At 38.6% G+C, this 18,082-nt stretch overlaps 2 protein-coding genes across 3 annotated transcripts in view; both read right to left on the reverse strand.

Annotated features, from left to right (window-relative positions):
- Positions 1–9,329, reverse strand: part of iglon5 (IgLON family member 5) — a 162,313-nt gene extending 152,984 nt beyond the window's left edge. Inside the window, exons 1-2 of one of the 2 annotated variants that reach the window (XM_086038602.1) lie at positions 9,285–9,329; positions 2,661–2,796 (exon numbers count right to left, since the gene is read on the reverse strand). The gene's annotated coding sequence lies outside the window, so the exon portion shown is untranslated. Of the gene's footprint in view, positions 1–2,660; positions 2,817–9,284 lie in introns of those variants that run through there. The other variant, XM_086038601.1, reaches the window with a different exon arrangement.
- Positions 9,330–15,831: 6,502 nt separating this feature from the next.
- hamp (hepcidin antimicrobial peptide) lies at positions 15,832–17,656 on the reverse strand. The gene is made up of 2 exons (XM_086037262.1): positions 17,412–17,656; positions 15,832–16,311 (listed from the first exon to the last, which is right to left on the reverse strand). Exons 1-2 carry the CDS (start codon positions 17,496–17,498, stop codon positions 16,123–16,125), a joined length of 276 nt encoding a protein of 91 aa, XP_085893388.1. The 5' UTR covers positions 17,499–17,656; the 3' UTR covers positions 15,832–16,122.
- Positions 17,657–18,082: the final 426 nt, after the last annotated feature.

Below are 18,082 nucleotides of genomic sequence, written 5' to 3' on the forward strand. Positions count from 1 at the left end.
TTCTCCTGGTCTGCTTGGAGCAAGCAACTCTTCAGTCCGGAGATGTTTTTAAGACGGTAAAAGGCGGTTCAATTGAATTTGCTCGAGACAATGACAACATGTTAATTCAACTGCTGTCGTTTGGGGACATTGCTAAATATAGCTGTGTGTCATCTGCATAACCATGATAGCTAACATTGGCGTTCTAAAACCAGACTGAACAAAAGGGGGCCAAGGACGGACCCTACCATCAACACCAAAGTTGCGCATCAGTCACGACAGTGGATATTTGTTATGTCATACACTACTACCCCATGGTCAACGTGCATCACCTTCCACTGTAGTGATTGATGACGAAACAGCTTCACGATAGCGCAAGAAAAAAAAAAAAGAGTTTTAGTCTCATTGGGGCAAACAATTATTTGCCATTAGGTGCATTGGTGAAAGTGAGCGTGTCGTATCCGAGCACAGCAAGAAGACGCTTCTGGTGAGAATATTACCGTCTAATTAAAGCCCAAAATTAACATCACAAACAAGACAGAGCAAAAATAAAGATGACAATCCAGCTTAGTCTTAATTGTTGTAAACAAGAAAGAAAATTGGAATTGTTATGGCAGGTGCAAAAAGAAAAAAAAAAAAAAGACAAAAAAAGTGGACTATCCATTGAAGTCTCCGGAGAGCGAAACGGAACGGCGGGCAAAGCAAAGAAAGCGGTTTGGAGCTCATCCGGCATCCTGGCAGAGTCGTTTATCTTCAAGTGGTGCACGTTAACGCCTTCTCATTCCAGCTCGACCGAGAATAAAAGCCGACCTCGGCGTAAAACGCAGCACGACCCCTCGGTTGGGGAGGCATCCGCTCGGCTCCGGAGGGCCGATTGGATTGACCTTTGGTAAACGAGACTTATTTTTATGACGCCCTCATTGAATTCCCAAAAGAATTGAATGGAGACTTGAATGGAAACACGGAAAAAACCAAAACAAAATGAACTAAAAGTCTTTTCCCTCTCATAGAAACTAATGGGGGAAAAAAACCACTCTACAAAAATAGCATTTGATCGCTGTTATACAAGTTGAAAAACACATTGACAAACACAATTAAATAAAATATATATTTTTCAACATTACCTCACTTTATTTTGTAAATATTGCGCAATATAACCCCTCGAGTTATTCCGACTATTCTCATAAAACTGCTATTTTCTCCTAAAATTACAAATCCAGTCTCGTAATATTACATCTATTTTCAAAGCATTACGTTTTTGTAAATTGCTTTTCGTATTATGACTTCTCTTACCACAATGTAATTTATGAGTTTTTGAGCAATATTACAGACTCTTGTAAAAAAAAAAAAAAAAAAAAAAAAAAAAAAAAAATTCTCAAATATCTTTTTACTTTTCCATTTTTGATGTTATCACTTAAAATATTTTCACACATATGACTTCTGTAATACTATGACTGCTCGTGTCATCCTCCAATTATGACTTTTGTCAGTTCAGTTTTGCAAAAGGATTTCATGCATGGTAATTATTCTCAAAATACCTTTTTTTTTTTTTTTTTTCTTACAAATTATATATTTTTCTGGTAAGACTGCATGGCACAAAATACTACAAATTTTGATTTAATTATCAGGAAACTACAAGATATTCCTGCAATACTACAATTGTCGTCAAAATGAGTGTTTCTCAAACATTTTTACATAAAAAACACTTTTTTTCCATCTGGTTACAATTCAATTCTCAGAAAATGTTCATCATCATCATCATCAATCATACTACAACTTTGTTCTCACAAATGACAACTCCCCCCGTAATGACTATTGTTGTTTTTTAATGATTTCAACTCAGCAAAATACACTTCACAGACTGCCAACGGTTTTCGGCAACACAATATCGGCGAAGTCAGACGCTGGAGTTCAAGACCTTCTCTTACGACACACGGCGGCAATATAATGTTGCCTTGTCGGCACAAAAGGAGTGGAGCCGGCGTGTCAGTACCTTGTAAGTGCGTGCAGCGGATAATACGGTGCGTATCAGGCCTCGGCGGTACAGAATGTCGTCCAAAAAGCACAAAGACGACAAGGCGAGAGAGAAAATTGCTTGTGTTGCCTGAACAATAGAGGCCTCCACCTCTGCTGTGTCTGATCTGCAGTGCTCAATGCACCTTTTATCTCTTTCTTATACTAGAGGCTTTACGTGAGAATGCAGATTTGTGACTTTTTTTTTTTTTTTTTGTAATGGCTGTGACCCGTTGAGGAGCTCGAGAGACGATAATGAAAGATTAGCATTAGCTCATTAGCATTATTATTGTGTGAATGCACAACAGCATGTTATTCAGCACCAAAATGATTTTAAATATTCCCCAACGCTTTTGTCCTTCTACTTGTTCCACATTTCTACGCAGATTAAAACCATTCCAACTTGAAAATATTTACAAATCTTAAGACTGGGCGACTATTTTACACTCGCCCTAGTCGTGTATTTTTAAATTTTGCGCGCCTTATATGGATAAATAGCATATTTGTACAAGGAGGTGATAATAGATTTAAATAGGAAATTCATGTACGGGCTGGAAACGTCGCTCAAAGCAGCGTATGTGGCAGCCCAGCCCATCGGGAATTCACCGGAAAGTCCATATTACTACTCCTGGCCTGGATTTATATCTAGTTTGTTGTGCTCTCCTCACCTGTTGAATGTGCTGCAGTATTCCCATTGTTGTGCCTAGCGGTCCCTTGACAAACGTCCGCTGCCGTGAGGTGCACCTGAAAGCCGCTGATCGAAACTGGCCGCAGGCGTGCTGCAGGAGGCCACGTCCGTCATCGCTGACCCAGGATGCAAAAAAAAAAAAAAAAAAAAAAAAAAAGACGACACGTGACAAGAATATTGCAACTGCCATAAAATCTGAGATGGGAAATTCAGGTCCAGAACGTAAAAACCCTGCCGTAGTTTGGCTTTAGCCACAGGTGCTTCTACTCAACCGGCAGGTAAACAAGCTCAGTTGATTAGAAGCACCTGTGGCTCAAGACAAACTGTGGCAGGGTTTTGACTTTCTGGACCTGAATTTCCACATTTCTGCATAATTCTGAATTTATCCTCATGATACTATGACTTTATTCTTGTAAAATTACAATTTCCCTGGTGATTTATTTATAAAAAGTAATATTTTATTCTCTAAAATTATGACTTTATTCTTATCATATCTCATTTTGTGTGATATTGCAACTTTATTCCTATAAAATTAAGATTTTATCCAAGCAAGATTAACGACATTGTTAAAATGAAAATTGTTATTCATGTAATTTATTTCTCCTAAAATAACAACTTTCTAATGTAAAGTAATGTTGTGGTTTTATTTCCATGAAATGATTACTTTATAGCCTACTGGTAAAATGACAACTTTTTTTTCTAATAATATAACAAATTTAATCTCATAATGTAATATTATTAATATAACGTTATTAGCGGAAAAATTATGACATTGTGATATTCTTTTACTTAAAATTAAAACTTTGTTCAAGTAATATTAAGATTTTAATTGCATAAAATATGACTTGATTTTTCTAAATTGCGAAACACATGATTTTTTTCTTGTAGAATTATACCTTCAACATTACTACTTTATTTGCATAAAATTCCGACATGATCTCCCTTATGTTACATCTTAATTCTCGTAAAATTCCAACTTTTTTCCTCAGTAAATTTAAAAAAGAAAATTCTACACAATACACTCACACACACACACAGTCTAATACACTGACATTATTTGCATCAAATTATGACTTTTCTTCATTTTTTAAAATAAAATCCTAACCATATTTTTGGCACATGACAACGGCGAGGACGACTGACTTGCTGCTCTGTATTAGCTATGAAATTGTCTGATATTAGCCCGCGCAAGCGTAATGGACGAGTTCCTGATGGTGTTGGAGAAGTTGGCCCGCTGCAAACTTTCCATTTTCCCATCAGCGAGGACGCCAGGCGCTATCCCGGCTTAATGGGCCTTGACCGTCTCTCTCTTCTTTTTAGCCGCTTGCACGCTGACCCGGTGGCACTCATTCCCATGCGGGACACACTCCAGCGGGCCCCCACCCCCCCCCCCCCCCACCCCCCCCGCCTCTCTTCATTTCATGCCCTTCACTTCGCCAGGCCACAAAAGCTCTCGCTCGGCTTCCCTTCTCCCGTCCGCGCGCGCCCGCTTTGTCTATTTATGTGCGTTTGCCTTCAAATATGACATCTTCTCTTTTCTTTCATTCGACAGTTCAATGTCGATATTTATTCTGCTTAGTGGCGTTCTCATACCAGGATAAAGTGGTGAGACAGGGAAGAAAAACGTACAATATGCTCGGAATAACAGATTCAAAAGATGGGGGGGGGGGGAAAGGCAAGATATTATTTCATGAGAATAAAGTTGAAATTTTAGAAGAATGAAGTCGTAGATATTAATGGAGAAAAAGCTGTGATTTTACAAGACAACAAAAAAAATGGTCTCAATTTTATGAAAATAAATGAGTGCATGCCATGGGTGTCTTTTACGAGCCCATTAAATGAGGATTTTTCGCTGGAGGAGTTTGCGTGGACAGAAAATGAGACGTGGATTGCCTTCGTCTCCTCATCTCGTCATTTAGCGCATCCCCACGACGTCTTCATTTTAGAAGAATAAAGTTTCTGGGAAAAAGAGATGTGATTACCACAGGGCAAAAGTTGTAATATCAAAAGAATAAAGTCGGAATTTTACAAGAATAAAATCATACTTTTAGGAGAATTAAAAATGTAGCGTTACAAGAAAAAAATCTTAAATTTGGAAGATTTAAGTCGTAATGTTTCTGGGAAAAGGACATTTACGAGAATAAAGTTTTGATGTCTTTAGAAATATCGTCGTAATAGTCGGGGAAAAAGTCTACTAAGAATAGAATTGTCATTTTATGAGCATAATGTTATACCATGAGAACAAAGTCATGATTTCGCGAGACTTAAATTGTCATTTTACAAGACCCAAGCTACAATATTAAAGGCGTAAAGTCACAAATACGCCAAAAAAACATTAGTCTATGAGCACAAAGTTGAAATTTTACAATTTTATATCATATTAAAAGAATAAATACCTTAATTTTAGAAGAATAAATCATAATATTTCTGGCAAAAAAAAAAGTTAGAATTTTACGAGAAAAGTTGTAACATTAAAATAAAATCACAATTCTACAAGAATAAAGTCTTAATTTTGGACGAATAGTCATAAAATGTCTAGGGCAAAGTCAGTCAAAGAAAAGAGACAAAAAGAATAAAGACCTAATTCTATGACAATAAAGTCTTGATATTTTTAGGGAAAATTGTTGTGACTTTACGAGCAAAAAAGTTGTAATATTACAAAACTTAAATCACAATATCACAATATTACATAATTTTCCAAGAAATATAATCAACATAAGAATATATTTGTAATTTTATGAGGGTTTCAGAACAGGGCTTTGAGCAAGGTCGGGGTTTTAAAAAAGGGTTAGGGTTTCAAATTTGGGTTTCCAGCTAGGTTTAGGGCTTTGAGTTAGGGTTTCAAATCTGGGTCCAAACCCAAGGTTAAGGTTTCAAGTTAGAGCTTCAAATTAGGGTTTAAAGCCAAGGTCAGGTTTGCAAGCCTGGTTTAGCAAATAAAAACAAACAGCACATTTCCAGAAATGTCCTCTACAATCTTGATTCTTTCCTGGGGGGGCGACCACATCAAGATAAGACCTTCATTAATTCACACGGCCACAAAACAAAAGGCGGGCCGGAACAATTGCAAGAGTTACGCTTTGTCTGAGTGGCCTAATTACAACTTTATCTCAATCTTTTTCTGCTCCATTCTTCTTTAAAAAAAAAAAATAAGAATAAAAAAAAAAAATGTGCTTTTCAAGTGAAACGGAACTTTTCCATCTGCCAATGGGTACGAAGTGATGGCTCATCACTGATTAGCAGGCAGGAAATCTTTTTATATCTGCAAAAACACACACACACACACACAAACAACGACTGAAATGAGCATCTTAAACCATGAGAATTCTGGATCGGACTAAAGAATTGTACATTTCCCACTTTTTGTGGGATTAATAATACATTGGATAAAAAAAATATATATATATATATATATATATATATATATATATATATATATATGTCGGTGGTCATAAACTGGGATCCCAGTTGCCGAATATAAAAGTCCACAGCAATAACTGAGTGAAATGAAACAGTGGGCTTTATTTAGACTTGTCTTTGCACACAGTTAGGCTGGAGTCATAAATGGAGTACATTCATCTTTCTATACAGAAACCTCACATTCATTTCTGGCTGTTAAGGAGCTTGACGGATACAGGAACAAAAGATGTTTGTATTGGTTGTGGCTGCACAACCCTCTCATCTCTTCCAAGAATTCAAAAGAAGAAATTGAACACATGAGCACAGTCTGATAAAATGGTAGTGCCTGTTTGATAGTTGCCTGCTCCAAAATGTCCTCTGGATTAAAAGATTCTTCCAATCATTTTTCCTGCGGTTCGAAGTTTAAGATGCGAAATTGCCAAACTAGCGGGTGATACCATAACGGAGGACTGACTCAATTGTCGAAATTCAGATAATTTTTCAAACTCCAAATACTCTTAGCCTGGATTCTGACAAAAACGTTGGCAACCTGAATGTGCCAACTCAGGTTGCCGTCAATGTAGTCCATTAAAGTCTTTTGTTTTTACTTGAGTTTGCTGTTTTACCCGATGTCATATTTTGTCCGAAAGTGGGTTCCCCAGACGGCAAAAGGTATTTTATAAAGATTTTATCATTTCACAATGCTCTCGCCACTCTGTAAACATCAGCGCATTGTTCTGGGCGGATGTGCCGTTCGACTGGTATCAGCTCCATAGAAAAAAAAAACGGATGGATGGATGTATCCACGGCTATTTAAAGGTCATTATCTTCTCTAGTGATTTCAAAACATTTGACGTTATGTCCCCTGGAAGTTGTTTTCCTCCAGTGAACTAACCTTTTTGGGGTAAGGGCTAGGGGGTATAACGAAAACCGATTTGACTCAGAAAATCGGTTTCGATTTAACTGAACCAAATCAAATCTGTTGATTTTTCAAATGTGCCGACCTTAAATCGTATCGTACTCCATGGTAGCAAGGTGCGAACTGAATCGTCTTTCATGGGAGGGATGCACACCCATAGCGTGGCCATTATATACATTTCTTATTCATGCTTGTCTAAGGGGAGCTGAAATAATTTATGCGAGGCTGGAGACGAGTTCCTTCACAAAAGATTTCAGAATAAATAAGCAGACAGACCGTCTGGTCCTCTTGTCTTTCTAGTTTGAAAGGCTTTAGTGGCTGTTTCTAGATCAATTTCAATTCTAACCACATTAAAGTGACTGATCACATTTTCAAAGACATCACCACATTCTGCATTGTTATCAATATTAAACGCATATGGAAATTGTTCAGTTTGTTTGCCCTTGTGTTTCATTATGGGCAAAACAGTGGCTTCATTTTAGCGTCCATGTTAGTCACACGCCTGAGTCGAGTGCCATAGTTCTGTTTCTGCCTGCTCCTTATGTTGCTGCGGCGCTGTTAATATCTGGAGATTCGGGTCCTCGTAGGCCACGTAGACTCATGCGTCATCCGCCGATTTAAAAGCGGTCTTATCCTTTAAATACAATCCTTGATGTCAGCGGGGAAATGGGTTTTGTGGTCGGGATACATATATATATAACGTTTTGCAATTTTCAGGGATATGACAAAGTCAGTGCAAAAGTTAATGTAGTCAGTAATAGATTTTGTAGCATTGTGCATGCCTGTATCCTTGAGAAAAATATCCTAGTCCGTGCAATGAAAGCATCCCTTCAACTTCTCCCATTTGTCATTAATCAATAAAGTGTCTGGTGTAATAAATTTAAAATCTGATTTTTACACAGGAAGCAGCTTGTTTACACTATGGTGAGAATTTTTAAGAGGAGGTCTGGCTTTAGCAGTATAAGCAAAGTACCCCATCAGGATTTTGCGCTAGGGTTAGGGTTTCAAGCTGTACGGCAGAGAGAGTCGGGCTGGGTAGCCGTATTTTTTGTTGACCGCTTCGCCATATACTTCGCTTTGCTACACGTTAGGCTACGCCATACGCTTTTATACGCTACACTTTTCTACACGCTACGCTTCGCTACTACGCTACGGCTTCATTATGCCATATTGTGCTACAAGCAAACCATCCAGAGTGTATCCGTGAAAGCCACTGTTTCATTAAAACCGATCAAAGCGCAGTCAAGACTCAAGTGTTTCAACTGTCCAGCCACCGTAAAAGTAGCGCGTCAGACAAGTACCCAACCCACCCACTTTCTCTCAGAAGCGACAAGGCTGCTTGTAGTCGCTACAGTTAGTTAGTTAGTTAGTTAGCTCATTTATTTGTTCATTTATTGATGAGCCAGTCACTTTGCAAATGTGTTCATTTGTAAGTGAGTATGACAGCAGGGTTGGGCAAAAACTACATGCTAGTTGTTTGATTGTTAAATGATTTGTTAGTTTTTTTTGTTAGCTAACTAGCGAGCCCATTTATTTGTTCATTTATTGAGTAGTCAGTCACTTTCAGAAATTGTTCATTTGTAAAATAAGTAAGATGCAGGGTTAGACTCAAACTAGATTTAGTTATGTAGCTAGCTAGCTAGCACATTGTTGATCCATTGATTAACTACCGGTAGTTAGTTTTAAGTTAGCTACCCAGCGAGCTGTTTGCTCGCTTATTGATGAATTGGTACATTTGTTTAACTGTTTGTTCACTGGTTAGTAAGCCATCAGGTTATGCAAAATTTACCTCAGTCAGTTAGTTACCAAGCAAGCTCATTTATTTGTTCAATGATTGATTAGCTGGTTAGTTTATCATCTGGTTTTCCAGAATGCATCATTCAAGGCCTTACCGCGTCGGATGGGGATTGCCCCGTGAGCTTCTATCAAATGTGATTTTGGGATCTAATTCGACATCAAACGCTGGTAAACGTCTTCTTTTTACAAGCGACGGGGAGGTGAAAAAAATAGCAAAAGGTCATAATGGTCGACAAGCTTTTTGGAAGCCTTTTTACTGTCTTGACAGGAAAATGGAGGCATAAAACAGCAAGAAGTGTGTGTTTTATGTCCTTCTCCCCAGAGAGAGATCTTATCGTACCAACAACGCGTCAAGTGCAAGGTGAGGGAATAAACACCCAATTTCACATCCATTTCTCAGCTAACAAAGATGGCCGCACGTGGCCTTCTAATGTTACAGAGTTCCCAAAAGGAATGGATCAAGGCAGTTTGCCAAACTTGTTAACTCACCTGAAATGTGAGTAATCCTTCAGGACTGCATTTTTCTTGCATCCTCCCCTTCCTTCCTTCCAGAATGCTCTTTCCATGCATCCTTCTTTCCTTCATATAAACCTACGCTCTGCCTTCCTTCACACCTGTTTTTAATCCAGGCATCCTTCCATTGCTTGGATCGTTTCCTGCAAATAAGCACTTTACACCAACGGTATTAAGTCATTCTAACTTGCCTTTGACATTCAATAACAAACGGTACTGTAGTGAATATTGAATAGGCAAATACAGTACACAGGCTAGTAGCGGCTGCATCAGAAAAGAAGCAAAGACAAACTTTCAATTGGCTTTTGGTGGTGCACGAGGTGCGTTCAAGGAGCGCCGACACAAAACGACATCTCAAATGCCACTTGGCCACTGTGACACCCCGCCATTTGACTTGCTGAATGCAATTCTATCATTTGGGCAGAAAAGTGTGTGTATGTGTTAGCTTGCTAAGAGATGGACGTGATGTCCATGAGGTGGGACAGATGTATGTTTGGGTTGGTGACGGTGTGGGGGCCAGCTGATGTATACTCAGTGGTCCTGCCGTAGTGAGCTGAATCAGCAGGGCAGCAATACCCAGAATGTGTGCGCCTAATAAATAACTCTTCTTCAATTTGCCGTCTTTCTTCCCAAAGGAGTCAGACAAGGAACCTCTGGATTCCTGGCGAGATCAGTTTTTGATGAGAAAGCTCCCCCCGCGGACCACCCTTGTCACGAAGGGTGTTCCGACAAGATTATTGATCCTTCTAAGTTGTCACAAAAGTGATGAGTCAGGGATTCGCTGCAAACAAAAGAGAAAATTGGGAATTCAATAAGAAAGAACACCAGGAAAAAATACAAATATTTGGGATTTTTATTTTATTTTATTTTTTTTAAATCTTAGAAAAAAAACATTTGAAGCCATTTGACAAAAACTAATATTGGAAATAAATATGACATGAAAAACACTCAAATATTAACTGAAAAAAGGACACATTACAATAAATGACCTAAGACTGCGCAGAAGTTTTGAATCCGCATCCGATGTTATTCGGCTGCTCCTAATGAAGCATTCCCGAGGAGCGCCAGAGAGCAGTAAAACATATTCCAGACGTAAATCAGCTCATAAAGCCCAAATATATTCATAGGCTTCGCTCAAACCATCGCCTGCCGTTTCCTCACATCAGCAAGAAAAAACTCCCCCGTCGTGTGTTAGTTTGGCAAAAATACATCAACAAAAACAGGGCGCTTTTTTTATGCATGCGCTAGGACACATTGAGGAGCAGCAACGGCACTCGGTGGAACGTCGACTGCCACCTGGGCAAAACTACGCAAATCATCATCATCATCATCATCATCATCATTTTGGCCATCCCACTTTTGACACCGTTATTTACACTCTGAGGAGGGCAAATGCCTTCAACCTGGAATAGAACCAGTGTACGGTGTAAGGAATAAAGTTATAATTGCCTGTGTTAATCATTAATAGAGTAACTCTGAATTTTTTTTTTCCTCGATATTGCAATTCCGATTTAAAGCTCGATTATTTTTTTCAAGGTTCTCTTCACATGCACTTCATTTTAACAAACACAAGCAACAAAAGAATACCGTATGTATAACAATAAATAATATGCGATGTAGCAAAGAAAAATGTTTTGGTCTTGTAGGTAAGGTTTGTACAAAATCAATTCAACAATCATTACAAGACAATTCGACACCATTCGTCAATGGGGGTGGAATATTATGAGCATACTTTTGGACCATATATGCTCCGCTAAAAAAAAGTAATGATACTTTTTTTCCGGTATCTTAACACTTACAACAATAACGATATATGAATTCCAAGCAGAACATTTGACTGTTTTACAATACTTTGTCCCTTCGTATTTGTTAACGTCACAAAAGAGACAAAAATTGGCAGATTTTTGTTTTTTGCCATGTTAATGTATAAACAAAAAAAAAACACAACGATTGGGAAAAAAAAAATCAGCCAACTTTTGCTGATTTTAAAAAAGCTAATATGGCTTGATAAAATCAGCCAGCCAAGTAATTGGTGAGGCTCTATTTTTCTCAACCATAATTGGCGCATCCATTTCCAGACTTGGGGGAGTCAAATAAGTCCACAATGTATCACCAAATATATACATGGAATATAGATTGCGCTCAAATCATGCACCGGCACATTTGAAATGAAAAGCATAATGCTCTAAACGACGTGCTTAATGTGTTCCCACTCTCCTTTAGCCTTCATTGGCATCCATCAGCGAGAAGGGCCGCCGGCCCCAAACAAACCCGTGCCGCAATAATGGATGTTTCCGATTAGCCGCGTCTCTCCGTGATACGCTGAAGCCCGGTCGAGTAGCGGAGCGCCGGCAGGCTGGTGATTTGTAAGGTCGCACCAGGTGCCGCAAACCGGGGAGACGGATATTAGTGTCTCGTCCCCGGAGAGAACAAGCTTGCTGATGTCATCAAATCTGTGACTTATAAATGAGCTTTCAGTCGGGGCGTCCATTGATCCAACTGTCTATCCCAGGGTTGGGTGGGGGGCGCGTGGTGGGGAGGGGGGGCGACATAGCTTACCCATGTATCATGGACCCCCGATATTCGCTTGAGATGAGACCAAGAATAGCGAAAATCCATGTATAACTGATAAATGTATATATATAATTCTATATTATAATATAGACTATAAATAAATATAGATATAATATATATTATATAATATTATATTATTTATTTTATCGTATAAAAAATAAAGGATGATTCTATTGGTATCTCGACACATTGGGTACAATATGATCCAAGGTGGAACGATTCGATTCGGTTCGATTCAGTGGGATTGCGATTCGATACCATGCGGCTCAGTTCGAGAGGGTTGCAATGAGTTACCTGTTGTCATTTACATACATGTGAATAAACTCGTCAGAATTGTAAATGTGGCATCTGAATATATATATATTAACATTTGGTTTGACCAGCGAAGTGCTCCTGTGTCTACCGTGTCCTGTAGCGATCCAAGTTGTGCGTAAAATTTGTGGGACGACGTACGTGGCGTGACATATCGCGGCCGCTACGATAGCGTTGCCGCTGCAACGCGGACGGCAGGCACGGCGGGGAGTCCGGGCTGCTCCGTGCCAAGGAGGCCGACTATCTGCCCACCTCACGGTGGCTCCAATCCACACATAGAGATAACAAGGGGGAAAAAAAAAAAAAAAACATTGTCTTCTCTCGGGGATGGATGGCGGGATGCTCGCTCCTTACGCATTCCGCTCATGCTGCTTATTGTTTGATAGAATCGACGTGGCCTGGGGGGCGGGGGCTGGTGGGGTGGTGGGGGGTGGGGGGGTGTATTCAAGTGCGATGCGCCGCAGTGAAACACACAAAAAGTGGAAGGGAGGGAAGGCGCTGCAGAGCGCAGACAGGATTCCTCTGCAATGATACATGACGCGACTTCATCATCCGCGCATGAAACGTACACGATGATGCAACAGATGCTGAGTAATCAATCACAACAGAAAATGGAAATTTGACTTTTAAAATGGCGGGATTCAATGAAAATTTTTGCGTGAAACTGACGGGAATCTTTCTAAATTAAATTTTAATTCATTGGTTATTAATTTATAAAAAAAAAAACAAAAAAAAAACAGTGTAATTTAACGTGTATGTAATTTAAGATGTATGAAATCAATGAGAATGTAACATTTTCCCTCATTCAAAATGAAATGTTTTAGTTTCTTTTTCTAACAATTATGTGTTTTTATGATTTTTTTAGTAAATATTTTACATTTAAAAACCAAAGACCATTGTGGAAGTTGATTTCTTCTTCTTTTTTTCTTTTTTTTTCATTTATTGAAAGAATTAAGTTTTTTGTTTGTAGACGACTTTTTGTACAAAATCCTAATAAATCCCAACGAGATTAGTGAAGAATATTGCCTGGAGAACGTGTTATCTTTTGAAATGGCGGCTGAAGCAAAAGTGTGTCAGCAAGCTACACAGCGGCCGCGTTTCTCCTCGTGTGCACGCCGTTACTCACACGCTCATCCAACGCGCCACTGCAGCGTGTCATACATACGCAATGAGGTGACGTCAGCGGCATACTCCACTTAAGTAAAAATGTTAAAGAGGAAGTCAACCCTAAATATTGTTTTTACTGTAATATGTTCTATGCGCCTCCACTTGTCTAAACGTGGCATTTTGATTAATATTACATTTGTGAAATAGGATTTAAGCGGCAAAATCCACCCGTTTTTAGCCATCTCGGGTGTAGGCCATTTTGTCACTTGCTGTCGACTGAAAATGACATCACAGTAGCTCTGGGCACAGGTAACAACCAATCATTGCTCTTCCCTCAGAAAACAGGAGCCGTGATTGGTTGTTACCTGAGCCCTGAGCAACTGTGATGTCATTTTCAGTTGAATGCGAGTGGCAAAAATGGCCGCTCCCTGAGATGCACAAAAATGGGTGGATTTGACTACTTAGCTTACATTCCACAAAAGCAATATCAATCGTGGTTTGTATAATGACGAAGAAAAATATTTGGGGAAAAAAATCTACATTTTAGAAATAACAAAATATTCACCAGAAGCTCAGATTTTCTCATTCGTATTTCTGTAGTCATTGGCAATGATAGGTCACTATTTATTACAGTTGAAAATTTCATGATATTTCTCATTATGGAGAAAAAGGGGATATTCCAGTGAAACATACTCACTAAAGAATCGATCAATCACACCTTTTTTTGGGGGGGGGGAGTGGATTTTTCATTTGCTGTTTTGATTCGTTTTTTATTTGAGTGTTTTCTGATTTGCTGTCATGATTAACTTTTGTTTTTGTGTTGTTTTTTATTTTGTTTTTTGATGCGTCCAGAATCTTTGAAAACGAATAGGATTCTTGCTCCGATAATGGCCACAAAGTGCGTCCAATGGCGCAGTGGCTTGGCTGGAATGCGGCACTTGTTACATTGGCCTCCGTTTGATTAAAACGAACGACGGGTGGTATCGTTTGTCACCAGGTAGAAAAACAATGGTGTTTCTGCGATGGTTTGTTTGGCTTCATGATCTCCCCCGACACACACACACACACACGCAGATTCATTACGTTTAAGGAAGACCACCACAGTATTGACATACACACAAGGAAGCAAAGGGACCATCTAAATGCAAATGTTCCTTTGCCTCCAATCAATGGGGAACACCTCCTGACATTCCCTCCTTCGCCATCCACACATTTCTTCACACACAGATTCATAATTATGACAAATTGTTAGTTTGGACACTCCATTACAATGTAAAATATGGTTAAGTAAAAATAGATTGGAATAAAAAAAAAAAAAGAAAGAAAAAAAAAAAAAAGTACAGCTGGAAGCAGAATATTAATCGTCTTCATGATGGGTTATAAAAATGGACGCCAGCACTGGATAATATATGATGATAGCATGCAAGGTGTAAGCCTCAAACAAAAAAAAAAACCTATAAAATAGATATATTTTTCCTATATACAAATGTTGGCTGTGAATATGCTGACTGTGCATTTCAGGTCGGCATGTCAAAAATGTGTAAAAAATTTAAAAATATATATTGTTTTATAACATTACACAATCCCTCCTGTCAATTAACACATCTTATATTTGAAATCACATCAATAAATAAAATAAATTATTAGATAGCAATCATACTAAAAAATAAAATGCAAGTAAAAAATATTTTGAGTTTAATTACTAGTAAAAAAAAAAAGAAAAAAAAAACAGATCAAGTTCAAAAATTGAAATTATGGTACAAATCTTCTAAGAATGTAAAATAGACATGTTGATTTTGATGACCAGAAAATTTCATTGTTCAAAGTTCATTGACACAACAGTTGACCGACTGCATCCTACCATATGTGTCTTTGGATTATATAATACAGTGTGTGTGTGCGTGTTTACTTTATTCAGGCCACACATGTGACTGGCTGTTGTTACACTGCTTAAATAACTCACTACTATCCTCCAAACCCAGAGGTCATAAATAATATCATCAGATAAATAATATCAATAATAACATTAAAACAAATATTTTAAAAAAAAATAAATAAAAATAAACAAATATATATATATGAACATTTTTTTTGTATGTACTATGTACTATCTATCATTGATATTTTCTATTTAAGAAGGAATTGGAAGAATTGGATAGATTCGAATTGACCTCAGAACCCCCTTTAGAAATGTTTTCAAAAGCTAATTTAAATAATAAAATTTTTTTTTTTTTAAAAAAGATATAAATAGCTTCAAGTACAAATCTCGATAATAAAAAGTATGTAAAATAATATACAAAACTAAATAACATAAACCAAAGAGAGGACTACAGATTATAATTTTTTTTAAAGAAAAAATATATTTTTTATTACATATTTTTAAATGTGAAAAAATAGAAATGTGAATTTGTCATTTAAAAATCGATTTAAAAGATCAATAAAGTAAATAATACATTCAAATGAAAAAATAAATATTCCAAAAAGTATACGTTATGAAAACATTCAGCTAAAAAATAAAAACACAAGCAAATAAATTTAAATATCCATTTATTCATCACCAAATATGAACATGGTGGCCTTAATTCAGAAAACAAGTGTCATTGAAAAAAAAAAAAAAGTTTAGAAAAATGTTGAAACTATTACAAACATGGAAATAAATACCACTGTGCCACTTTTGACCACAGCTTCTAGATCATGCGCGACCAAAATACAAATTAGAAACCAGCTCAGTTAGAAAGCGTAATAAATTAGCGTCGTGGTGATGCGAGGGCCTTCTTCCTTTCATTCCTTTTCGTTTGTTTTGTTTTCTTCCCCCTCTCTTTCAGAATTTGCAGCAGAAGCCACAGCCCTTGTATAACTTGCAGCAATTGCAGCACCAGCGGCACAGCGACAGGTTGCTCTGCCGCTTGTGTCGCGCGTGATACGGCGTCCAAATCTCCCCGCCGGGCACGTCCAGTTGTCCTGCAACCGGACCGTCGCCTCCTCTCGCCTCCTCCATTTGCTGCCGCACCTGTGCCCGCAAAAACATGTCCATTAAATGCTCACGTGTCAGGGAAATCCAGTGTAAAAAAAAAAAAAAAAAAAAAAAAAAAAAAAAATAATCAAGGTAATGTCATATTGGAAGTGAATTGGACTTTTGAGGTTCTGGCAACAAACCGATTCTCTCTATTACTTTGTAAAGAAGAGTTTCAGGACACAAAACATATATCCTCAATGTCAAGACTAAATTCAATTTGGTTCGATTCAGTGAGAGTATGACTGGGTTTGATCTGGTAAGGATGCGTTTGACAGGGTATGATGCAGTGAGTTTCATTTTACAATAAGAACTTGTTAGTACTGTAAAAGTTGCATTTCCTTCAGAGATTATATTACACACATGCATATATATTAGGTGTGTGCATCTTCAATAAAAGACGATTCAATATGCGCTCCCATACAATTCAAGGACGGTATTTTAAAATTGAAGGATTTGCTTCGATTGGATGCACTCACATCTTTCACGTCACATCCAATTTTCCGATTCAAATCGGTTAGTCAAGACAAACCGAACCAAAGCTCTGTCAAGAAGAAAGGAATTATTTGAAACTCCTTTGGGGAGCAAAATAAAAAGGTTTTCTTTGTGTTTACCAAGACAATTGTATACTGTATGTATTTTGTTGTTGGAACTGACATTGTGTTTATTTGTACTTAGTTTAGTCAATGATCTGCGAGTAAAAGTGAAGCAACTCACCGGTTGATTAAGCTGGGGCTCGGCTACATAAAGTGTTCCTCTCACATATTGTTTTCCATGGGGTATAACAGTACATCAATTGTGATAACCTCTTATGAGGGAAAGGAGAGCCACAGTCACGATTACATTTTTACAACAGGAAATGACAAGGCCCCGCCTCTTAAAGGCGCATACCTAAAATACAGACGCTAAAAAACACCGGCAGTATTTTCTACAGCTTGCGCTTGCAATTTTGCACGTTCAAAATGTATTGCAGTGTGTCGCTATTCCTAAAGTTTGTCAACTTCTTTCCATGTGGCGGAATTTCACTCATAGCGGTGCGCCAGGGTCCACCGTAATGGAAAATGGCGGAAGTAATATGAAAAAGTCGATTTCCTTACCTCGCTGAAGGGGAGCGCAGAGCTCTCCAGGATGCAAATAAAGGCGAGCACGAGTGTCACTGCAGCTGCAATGCTTAATGCCTTCATTTTTGACTAGTAGGCGGGTGGCCTTATTTTAAACGTGGCTGGAAATCCTCGAGAGTGGAGCGGTCGTCTCTCTCATGGGGCGCCGACGACGACTGTCCGGTGACGAGGTTGTTTCGCTTGCTACCTCGCTTCCACAGTGTGTTGGTTGCGAGTGCGCGGTGTCTGGTATTTATACACGTGCTTAGTTGTGGGGGGGGGGCGGAGTGTTGTTGCCTCACCGTCCACCCCCCCCCCCCCCCCCCCCCCCCCCCGGGAGGCCCGGCCTCTTTCTCGGCAGACGTTATCTAACCTCCACAAGGGGAATTTCTGACCTCTTTGCTTCTGTAAAAGTTGAAAGCAGTGGGGAGGGGTGGGGGTGATTTCTTGAAACAACTTTGGATCGGCAACGCAGTGCTCAAGTGGTTAGTGTGTTCTGCTTCACAGTTCTGAGGTTCAAGGCTCTAGGTTCAGGACTTACTGGTGTTGACTGTCGAGTGAATGCTTGTTTTGTCTACTGTGCCCTGTGATTGGCTGGCTGACCTGTGAGGCCGAATAACTGCAATGTCCTCCCCACCACCACCTTAAAAAAAAAAAAATAAAAAATA

The sequence above is a fragment of the Filicampus tigris genome, chromosome 8, assembly GCF_054856515.1.
Source record: "Filicampus tigris isolate MCC_2025a chromosome 8, RoL_Ftig_1.0, whole genome shotgun sequence".
NCBI lineage: Eukaryota > Metazoa > Chordata > Actinopteri > Syngnathiformes > Syngnathidae > Filicampus > Filicampus tigris.

Excerpts from the sequence above, each read along its gene's own strand:
- hamp (XM_086037262.1), bottom strand. The coding sequence starts at position 17,498 with ATGAAGGCATTAAGCATTGCAGCTGCAGTGACACTCGTGCTCGCCTTT. Across the intron at positions 16,312-17,411 it reads CTGCGCTCCCCTTCAGCGAG|GTGCGGCAGCAAATGGAGGA; the intron begins GTAAGGAAATCG and ends TTGCGGGCACAG.